Raw genomic sequence first — 9875 nt, forward strand, 5'->3', positions numbered from 1 at the left:
AAAACAAACAACCAGAAGCACAACAACAACAACAACAATTGGATAATGGAATCAGCAGAAGGACAATAACAAAAGCAAGAACCTAGAAGATAATGAAATCAGAAGAAGAACAACAACAAAAACCCAGAAGAAAAGAAGAAGAAGAACCCAGAAACATCATCATCAAAAGAAATACCAAAAAATCATCATCGTCGTCATCAAGAACCAAGAAAAACAAGAACCCAGATGCAGAACTTAGAACTCAGAAAACAAAAAAAATCATCATCATCGTCGTCAAAACTCAGAATAACAAAACTCAGAACTAAATTCTTCCTCTTTCATTAACAAAACTCAGATGCAATTACTATAATCAGAAGCAGTATCACCAATAATAAAACAACAACAACAATTGTAAAGGGTGAATCAACAATAGCAATAACAAAAGCAAAAATAGAAGTAGAAGGCAAAAAGCAAAAGCAGAAAAGTAGAAGCAACAACAGGGCTTGATGGCGACGAGACCTCACTCCAGCGGCGGCGACGGGACAGGGCTCGATGGTGACCGACGATGGCGGTTCGCGATGAGGACGACGGCAGGGCGTGTCTAGACGCGGTCTTCATCAGCGCCTCCGTGCTTCTCTTCTCTTCCTCTCCGCTTCTCTTTCTCTCTTCCTCTACTTGCAGTAACGCGAATCCAAGCCAGCGGTGACGCCAACGAACTGCAGTTGTACTAGTGCGACGACAGAGAGGAGCTGTAGCGGTGGTGGACGGTGGTTTCGGTGGTTTCGTTGGCGTAACCTCCCCCCTTCCCCCTTCTTCTTTCTTGCCCCCACCCTCTTCGTGATTCCTCCCTTCCCCTTCCCCTTTGTTTTTTTTTCTTTTTTTTTTTAAATTTGTTTAGTTAGGGATAATTTAGTATTAAAAATTAAATTTTTTATAAAAAAGACGATTTTAAAATTAAATTAAACTTTTGGGACTATTTTGTAGAAAAAAAAAAAGTTAGAGACAAAAAAAATTTTCAGCCCCTACCTTAGGATCGTACTTAACTCTAATAAAAAACTGGATACCTAATTGAATAGCACCTCTCTCTCCCTTCCTCTCTCTTTGGATTATGATTACATACAACATGATCATAGTTGCATACTTAGTTACATAGGGCACCGCATATGCATGCATTACGGGAGCGAGTGCGTGTTGTATGTATTATTAACTAAAAATGAAGTTGAAACGTGAAAGTCACATTTTTCATTAGTTAAGAAGTTGTAACAACGTAACAGATAGAGAAGGATTTATGATGATAAGTGTTAGTTTGTTAAGGGTTTTGTGTTTTGTTTAGCCGGGGCGTAACGAGTAACAATGCAAAATTAAGAAGCCCATCGAATATGTGACATTATTAGGTATTAGTACAGAGAAGACATGCTTGGTTACTAAAAATGGGGAATTAGGCTGTATTGTAGGAGATGAGTGGGTAACATTCCATATATTTTGTTTCATAGTCGATCAGAGCCATCCTCTTCCTTGCCTCTTTGGGGAATTGTCGGAGGAGGAGGAGGGCAACACCTTTATTTCAAATGTCTTCCGACGATTTCCTATCACTTATTGATCCATCTTCTCCCTCGCCACCGCCTCCCTCCGATTCCTCCGACACCTCCTCTCCCCCACCTCCGCCCCCATCAGACGATTCCTCTTCCTCGCCCCCGCCTCCCCCAGACTCCTCCTCACCACCAACTCCACCGCCACCCTCAGACTCATCATCTCCACCTCCTCCTCCACCCTCGGACTCATCCTCTCCACCTTCGCCTAATAATGAGGATTCTTCCTCCTCCTCCTCCTCGTCCTCCCCGCCACCGCCACCACCACCATCACCCAAAGGCGACGATAACAAGGACGACTCCTCTTCCTCATCTCCACCACCACCATCACCTCCTCCTCCTCCTCCTCCCTCTCCCTCTGACAATAACGACAACAACAAAACATCCGGCAAAGTACCACCAGCATCGGGCGATGTTAGTTCTCCTCCGCCGCCACCTCCTGCACGTAGTCGATTAGGTCCACCATCAGGTAGAACAGCTCCTCCACCAGGGCTATCGAAGTCGAAGGATGAGAATAACGGCCAAATGAGCACGACGGCTATAATAGGAATCGCAGCTGCAAGTGGTTTCTTACTTCTTGTCATCATACTCTTCTTTGTCGTACGTGCAAGAAGAAAGAAAAGAGAGGACGCTCCCATTCGTTACTTCACTAATACACAACCTGGCGGTAATATATATAGATAGATGATTATAGTTAATTAAACACGAAATGAATGATTTATTTATTTATAACATGCTTGGAAATGGGTAGCAGGACGAGGTCCGGGATACAATAATAATGATGGTGACCATGCTATGAATATACCTCCACCACCAGGTGCAGCATGGGGAACAGTAGGAACAGCACCAACATCAGGCGGAGGTTGGGGAATGAATCCCAATTCCCAGCCATACAGTGGAAGCATGATGAGCAACTCCAGTGGTTACTCTGGTGGTTCCCAGGGTTCAGTGTATCCACCCCCACACCCTTCAGTAGCTCTAGGATTCAACCAGAGCACCTTCACCTTTGAGGAGTTATCCGTTGCCACCGGTGGCTTTTCAAAGGAAAACCTGTTGGGTCAAGGTGGGTTTGGATTTGTGCACAGAGGTGTCCTCCCCAATGGTAAGGAAGTAGCGGTGAAGAGCCTCAAAGCCAATGATGCTCAAGGAGATAGAGAGTTTCAAGCTGAGGTTGAGACTATTAGCCGTGTCCATCATCGCCATCTTGTCTCACTTGTTGGCTATTCCCTTTCCGAACAAAGAAAGATCCTCGTCTATGAATTTGTTCCCAATAAAACCCTTGAATACCACCTTCATGGAAAGGGTCGGCCTGTCATGGATTGGCCAACTAGGCTTAAAATCGCCACAGGAGCAGCGAAAGGACTTGCTTACTTGCATGAGGATTGTAAGCGATTCGTGCCCCTCTCTGCCATTATTTTTCTTCTCAATCACGGAATGAAATTTACTAACTCTAGTAAAACTTGACTAGGTCATCCTCGTATTATTCATAGAGACATAAAGACTGCCAACATTCTGCTTGAAAACAACTTTGATGCCAAAGTAAGTTCTAATTCAATGCAACTTTGTGCCTCCGGCTTTGGTTAATGGTTACGTTCTTCCTAGAAATTAACAGGTCTGCTCATTCAGGTGGCTGATTTTGGATTGGCAAAGTTCAATCAAGACACTAACACTCATGTTTCAACTCGTGTGATGGGAACATTTGGGTAAGCAAACAACCTATATATGTAGTAATATATTTCAGGGTAAATGCATGGCAAATTTCATCTAATAATTACTACTTGTCTGTTAATTTAGGTATTTGGCTCCTGAGTATGCATCAAGTGGCAAGCTAACTGAAAAGTCTGATGTCTTCTCCTTCGGTGTTATGCTTCTGGAGCTGATTACAGGACGACCCCCACTGGACCACACTGGTGATTATGAAGAGGATAGTTTGGTTGATTGGGTATGTACCTTCCAACCATCCAACAAATATTTTTGTTTGGTTTCAGAATATCGTAGTTAATACAACATAACTGCAAAAAATATATATAATCACTTCCAAACTTTATATGAACAGGCTAGACCACTCTGTGCAAAAGCATTGGAAACAGGAGAATTTACAGGGCTAGTGGATCCACGTTTAGAGGAAAATTATGACAAGCAGGAAATGAAAAACATGGTGGCTTGCGCTGCTGCCAGTGTTAGGCACTCAGCAAGGAGACGCGCAAAAATGAGCCAGGTACATAAATTCTACGATTGAATTGGAATAACGTGACTAAGCTTATCCATGGCGATTATTTAGTTTCTCGTTAATTAATAATTACTAATATACAGATTGTGCGAGTGTTGGAGGGAGATGTCTCACTAGACGTCCTTAATAACGAAGGAGTTAAACCAGGGCAAAGTGGTGTCATGGGCGAAAGCGGTGATTATGGTTCTGCAGCATATAGCGCTGACATGAAGAGGTTCAGGATGCTAGCATTGGGAGAAAGTGGAGTTGCAAGCAGTGAGTTTGGTGGAACAAGCGAATATGGCCTCAATCCTTCTGTCTCAAGCAGTGACCTATCAACATCCACTGAATATACGAGGAGGCTATGAAACACCTTGAGAAGTCAGAACCCATCATCGCCGGGGAAAAAATTAAACCATAATTTATTTCTTCTTTTGCGCATATTTTCTATGTTGATTAGAGAAGGAATACTATATACACCACATACTTGTAAAGTAAAAGAAAAAGAAAAAGAAAATTTATTTGTACATATGGAATGGGACATCCCACTTAACTATGTGGACATCCCACTTAAATGGGATAGAGTATGAATCCCATATGTATACAATACAATACACAATATTGAAAATTCTTTTGGATTTGGACACGTTATGTTGCAAAAATGCAAGATGATAACCTTGGGAGAATGTATATTTTTTATATGAACATACGAGTTATCTATTCCTTTTCCGTTTTTGGTGGATTGTTTATCTCTGACTTATTCATATTTGAACATGGAAAAAATATATTATAAGTTGGAACTTTTTAGAAAAAGAAAAAGTGAAAATAATTGTAAAGTACAATTCTAAATTATATTTGAACTATTTTGATAGAATTTTGAACACAATAACAGTTAGGTTATTGTTAAAAAATTTAATTAGCTCGTAATTTTTTCTATGCTACAAATATTCTGATCTCAAATATAAAAAAAACAATGCTACATGATTAATAATATTCATTATTTTTATCAATAATTAGTCAACTCTAACACTAAAAACTAAATTCTAAATCTCTAAATTTTAAATATTAAATTCTAATAACAAAAAAATAAAATATTAACTAAAATATTAATTAATATTGATAAAAAAAATGAGCTCTTTAGCATTTCTCTTGCCGGAATCCAAATCATGCACACTATATACATGTAATGTAAAGAGAAATTACAATAGTGATGGGTAACTACCACCAACTAATAACGAATCGACTTCTATTCTATGAAATATATTATATATGAACCTCTCTTTCTTTTTTAAAATATACACGTCAATTAAGTAACAAAATATTCAAAATTTTCTATTTAATATGTAAAGTTACGTATAAAATTTGTCTTAAATTATATTTTACCAACAATTTAAAATTTTGTTTGTATACACAAGACTTTTATACTAAGCATTATAGAATTTAAATTGTCTCTTTTTTTATAAAAAAAAATTCAAACGTGGTTGATTTTTAAAGTATAAAAACAAAAACTATATAATTGAAAAACGTTGAAGAAATATGTACCGGTATCCTTAACTTGGTATACCTTATGCACCCCATATTGTCTTGTACATACATCTGCATTTCTGCAATGCCAATGTCTCCGAATCTACCATCACAATCAAACATCACTCACATCTGGATTTAGATGAACAACATCGCATGCAAGGAGTGGCCTTGATGGGGAGCTAAAAAGTACAAGTATTTGCCCATTCACGGTTCAGATCACCTTCCTATGCCCTCCAAATGCCCATATCTGCAAGAAGCAAGCAATCACGTCAAAATAGCCAAGGATTTTTAAATTGACAGATGATACTCAGATATTACAATATCCCAAGGATATAACCAAGCATTCATACACACTAGCATTCCTTCATGACAGATTATATAGTAAATACAATATCAGGCCAAATGTATGCTTAGTTACCTTTAAGTTTGTGTCATAACTTCCTGTACACAAGGCACTTCCATCAGCTGACAAACCTAAACAGCTGATCCTGCCCACATGAGAGTTTTGAAGAGATCCTAAATTCAATACAACCTGGAATTAAACAAGTCATGAGACATGAAGGTTGCACAAATGCAAGTACATGAGAAGTGCCAATTAATGCTAGGAGAAAACAATGTCTGCGGAATCAAGGCAATAACAACATGTATCACAAGGGAATTAAATTTTACTTTTGCTTGCTGGTATACTACTAAATAATATGATAAGTTTTCAAGTTTGATATTTCATATAATACCATTCTTCACAATCATATTAGTCTAAACTGGAATTTTCACTTCTTTAGTTCTTTTCACCTTGAACCTATGTCATTTACTTCCAAAGGTTCAGATGAACTCCTTTTAAAATAAGAACCCAGCCCTGCAAAACTAAGATCCAACATACTGACAGTAGCACAACCATTCCATCTATTTTAGGTAACTACCAGGAAAAAGCGATAAAAATATATACTGCATATGAAATAAGTTTCATATGCAGTTGCTATATCAATGTGTAAATACTTATTAGGAATTAAGGACAGTGTGTATTGGTACCGTAAACTAACCCTTTTCCCCGAATAAACAGAAGCTTTGTAACTACCATTTCAGAAGCATCACCTGTCATATAAGTATGGTTGCTAACTAAAGAGTAAAAAAAGCGTAGCCAACTATTTTATATCACACTCAGTAAAGCACCAATTAGTCAATTACCTTTGCCAATAAAGTGTCCCAAACATAGCAATCACCATTAGTGTATCCAGCAAAAAGGAGCCTTCCTGATATGGAGAATGCTATGGAGGTCACATTTGCAGTGCCATTTTCACTATGCTGCTGTTGATATACTTGGAGTTGGTGCCCTGTCCTGATATCAAACAATCTGCAAGTTCCATCATCCGAGCCGGTTCCAAATCTATTCCCATCAGGGAAGAATTTGACAGCATTAACGTCTCTCTCATGCCCATGAAATGTCCTCACTGCGCGACTTGCCACACGAGTATCCCATAACCGGGCAGTTGAATCACAAGAACCAGACACGAACATTCTAGAGTTGGATCCATTAATTGAAATGCTGAGAGCCACAAACCAGAAAACAAATTCTCAGATTAAAGTTTTAGATAATATTATAAATTTATAATTGAAACACAAGTGAATTATCATTTATACCTAAGCACATCTGAAGTGTGACCGGACTGAAATTCACCGCCGAAAACAGAGGTTCTAAGACCAGTAGTGATGTCCCAAAGAACACAAGTCTGATCACCAGAAGCAGTGATTAAGTGAGTGTCTTCATCAGGAACATACTGGCAAGAGGAGACATAACCCTTGTGGCCGGTAAGCATACGCGATACGGGGAGATTACCGTCCCTATCGGCGGCGGAATTGAGATTGAAAATGGAGCAGACGCTGTCGAGGCCGCCGCACGCGACGGATTGACCGGTTGGAGAGAAGGCACAGGTCATGACCCATGCGCAAGGAAGCTTGATGGCATGAGTCTTCTGGCTCGTCAGCGCATTCCAGACTATTAGCCTACCGTCTTGGGAGGCGCTAACAATTCGATTCTTTTCCCAAGTCCAATCCAATGAATACACCTTGCCGGTGTGACCCTGGAGGGTTCTGCAGCAAACCAGATCGGTGGGTCCAAAGGTCACCGGAGTTCTCCCCTGCGATTTGGCGTAGCCGGAAACTGAGAAATTTGATTTGAGTAATGAATTAGATCTGGCCTAAGAAGATGAGAGGAGCAAAGGAATTAACGATTAACAGAATAGGAGGAAGTTAGTTACTGTCAGTGTCGAGAAGAGAGAGGCGCTTCTGCTTTAATCGGTCGCGGAAGTTGTTAACGGTCTGTGTAGCCGCCAAGTGACGCTCCTTCAGCTCTGCAACGGACATCTTTTAATTCTTTATTGTTATGTTAGGTCTAAACCTGTAACTACAACTGCAAATTAGTCCATAGATGGACAGGACACAAGTTGTGTTTACTGTTACTAGTTGTCTATCTATATAACAGCTTCGTCACCGTTGCCGTTGCCATTGCCATCGCCATCACTACCGACCAAATAGAAACCTATTATTCTCTGCTAGCAGTAGCACTATCGTCTTATCTTAGTCCATCATATTCCACTCCCAACCACCGCAAACCACGCATTTACCTATCCAAATTTTCCAAACGGTAAAACTTACAAGTTACAACTGTTCTCATCTTTTTTCCTTTTTTTTTGGTTAGATAAAATGAATTAAAAAATTAAAAACCTAAAACAATTTCCGTTGCTGGGAATCGAATCCAGGTCTCCTAAGTAAAAGCCAGATATCCTAATCGCTGGACGACAACGAATCTTTAACTTAATAAGTTCCATTAGTCGTATTATTACATTCCTTTTTCTCTAATATTATATGAAAAATATTAAATTTAGTCATTAATTCAATTTTTTAGTCTAATAATATAACGTCATACTTTAATTCAGAATTTTAAATATTAATAACTAATTAAATAATTAAAAAATAAAAATAATAAATTTTTATGGTTCAGTTAAAATTTTTCACATATTATATTAGGTGGATTCTATAGTACCTTTTAGTGTAATGCTTAAATTGCCTAACTTGTCTTTATAAATAAAAAATAAAATGTATAAAATAAAAATAAAATATTTAAAATTTATTAAATATTTTTTTTTGCTTTTTTTAGAAAATTAGGCACCATGTGTTAGGCACTATAGCATTTACTAGGGGTGGCAAGCAGGAAAGTCCACCTTGCCCCGCCTAGTGAGACGGTTCCAGAATCCCAGCTCGCCTCGCCTAACAGCGGGCTGGCGAGCCGACGGGCTAAGCCCGCCAAGTATCCTCTTTTTTTTTTAACTTTAACTATTATAATTTCTAAAAGTATAAAAAATTATATTTTTTATATTCATAAACATTAAAATCTTTGTAATTATAAATATATAATAAACATAATTATAAACCAAGTTTTCATCCAAAACATAAGTATAAATATTCTCCCCAAAGCAAAATAAACATAATTTAAAACATAATTATAAATATTATCTCCAAAGTAACATAAACATAATCCAAATCACTCAATTTTTATCTTCAAAATCTTGTAAGTTAGGTTGGGGGAAGTTAGGTTTTGGCAAAAAAATTGTAAAAATATCCCCTCACTAAAAAAACACAAAGCCCGGCAGGAAAGCCCGCCCCGCCCCGCCAAAACCCACGGTTTAAGCGGTGCGGGTTAGGCGGACTTTTGTTATTTGGCGGTCCCAATTTTCCAGCCCGGCCCGCCCTTTTTGGCGGGTTACGCGGGGTGGCCCGGCGGGTTTAGACCCGTTTGCCACCGCTAGCATTCACCATTATATTATTAGTCAACGTCACTCGTGAGTCATGTGAAAGATTTATCCCGTTTATTCTATGATCTCAGCTTACGTATAAAAAGTCCAAATGCTGAACCTTTGAAAATAAAATGGTTTGGAACATTGCCACATGACCACATCCTACAAAAGTCGTTATTGTAATTTCCAAGTTCTAACCTACAAAATCATTAGTACTAATAGCAAAACTGTAGAAACTGTTGTGATAAGGATAAAAGATGAGGTGGATGATCATCATTAATTAAGGATGTTTGATTTCAATGTTGAATGGCTCAACTTCTCATGGCAAACATAAATTAATGAAGTTGAAATTGTAAGCTTCACACACCTATAAATAGTGAAGCAATCTGAGGAACTACACTACAAGCAATAAAAATTTTCTCCCTATTTATATTGTCTATATACAAAATTCTTCCTCTCTTTTTCTTTCATACGTTAATACGTATATATAAATATATAAGTATCATCTCTTTTATATTGAGATAGTAACTGTAGTTAATATTGTTATCTAATTATATTTCTTTATTTTATGTTTGTTACTTCTTCCTTATTTATTTATTTAGTTATTTTATAACACGTTATCAGCACAAAACTCTAACGATATTTTAGGAAGACTTCAAGTAACAAATTTTTATTATGTCGAAACTCTTTCATCTTGAATATAATACTTTTGATATATTTGGAAATAATTATTTATCATGGATATTATATGCTAAAATCCATCTTGATTCAATGGATCTT

At 37.9% G+C, this 9875-nt stretch overlaps 2 protein-coding genes across 2 annotated transcripts; one reads left to right on the forward strand and one right to left on the reverse strand.

Annotated features, from left to right (window-relative positions):
* Positions 1 to 853: 853 nt before the first annotated feature.
* LOC112764657 (proline-rich receptor-like protein kinase PERK15) lies at positions 854 to 4423 on the forward strand. Its single transcript, XM_025810372.3, has 7 exons — positions 854 to 2235; positions 2323 to 2952; positions 3037 to 3107; positions 3195 to 3271; positions 3363 to 3510; positions 3625 to 3786; positions 3882 to 4423. Exons 1-7 carry the CDS (start codon positions 1548 to 1550, stop codon positions 4143 to 4145), a joined length of 2040 nt encoding a protein of 679 aa, XP_025666157.1. The 5' UTR covers positions 854 to 1547; the 3' UTR covers positions 4146 to 4423.
* A 448-nt stretch (positions 4424 to 4871) lies between these two features.
* LOC112764659 (guanine nucleotide-binding protein subunit beta) lies at positions 4872 to 7976 on the reverse strand. Its single transcript, XM_025810373.3, has 5 exons — positions 7560 to 7976; positions 6943 to 7462; positions 6490 to 6847; positions 5723 to 5836; positions 4872 to 5551 (listed from the first exon to the last, which is right to left on the reverse strand). Exons 1-5 carry the CDS (start codon positions 7663 to 7665, stop codon positions 5516 to 5518), a joined length of 1134 nt encoding a protein of 377 aa, XP_025666158.1. The 5' UTR covers positions 7666 to 7976; the 3' UTR covers positions 4872 to 5515.
* Between the last annotated feature and the right edge of the window lie 1899 nt (positions 7977 to 9875).

The sequence above is a fragment of the Arachis hypogaea genome, chromosome 17, assembly GCF_003086295.3.
Source record: "Arachis hypogaea cultivar Tifrunner chromosome 17, arahy.Tifrunner.gnm2.J5K5, whole genome shotgun sequence".
In the NCBI taxonomy this organism is placed as follows: domain Eukaryota; kingdom Viridiplantae; phylum Streptophyta; class Magnoliopsida; order Fabales; family Fabaceae; genus Arachis; species Arachis hypogaea.

Bases quoted from the DNA above. Each gene is read 5' to 3' on its own strand.
- LOC112764657 (XM_025810372.3), top strand. From the start codon at position 1,548: ATGTCTTCCGACGATTTCCTATCACTTATTGATCCATCTTCTCCCTCG. The intron at 2,953-3,036 runs GTAAGCGATTCG...AAACTTGACTAG, and splicing joins TGCTTACTTGCATGAGGATT to GTCATCCTCGTATTATTCAT. The intron at 3,511-3,624 runs GTATGTACCTTC...TTATATGAACAG, and splicing joins AGGATAGTTTGGTTGATTGG to GCTAGACCACTCTGTGCAAA.
- LOC112764659 (XM_025810373.3), bottom strand. From the start codon at position 7,665: ATGTCCGTTGCAGAGCTGAAGGAGCGTCACTTGGCGGCTACACAGACC. The intron at 5,837-6,489 runs GTAATTGACTAA...GTTTAATTCCAG, and splicing joins GGGACACTTTATTGGCAAAG to GTTGTATTGAATTTAGGATC. The intron at 5,552-5,722 runs GTAACTAAGCAT...TGCTTCTTGCAG, and splicing joins GTTATGACACAAACTTAAAG to ATATGGGCATTTGGAGGGCA.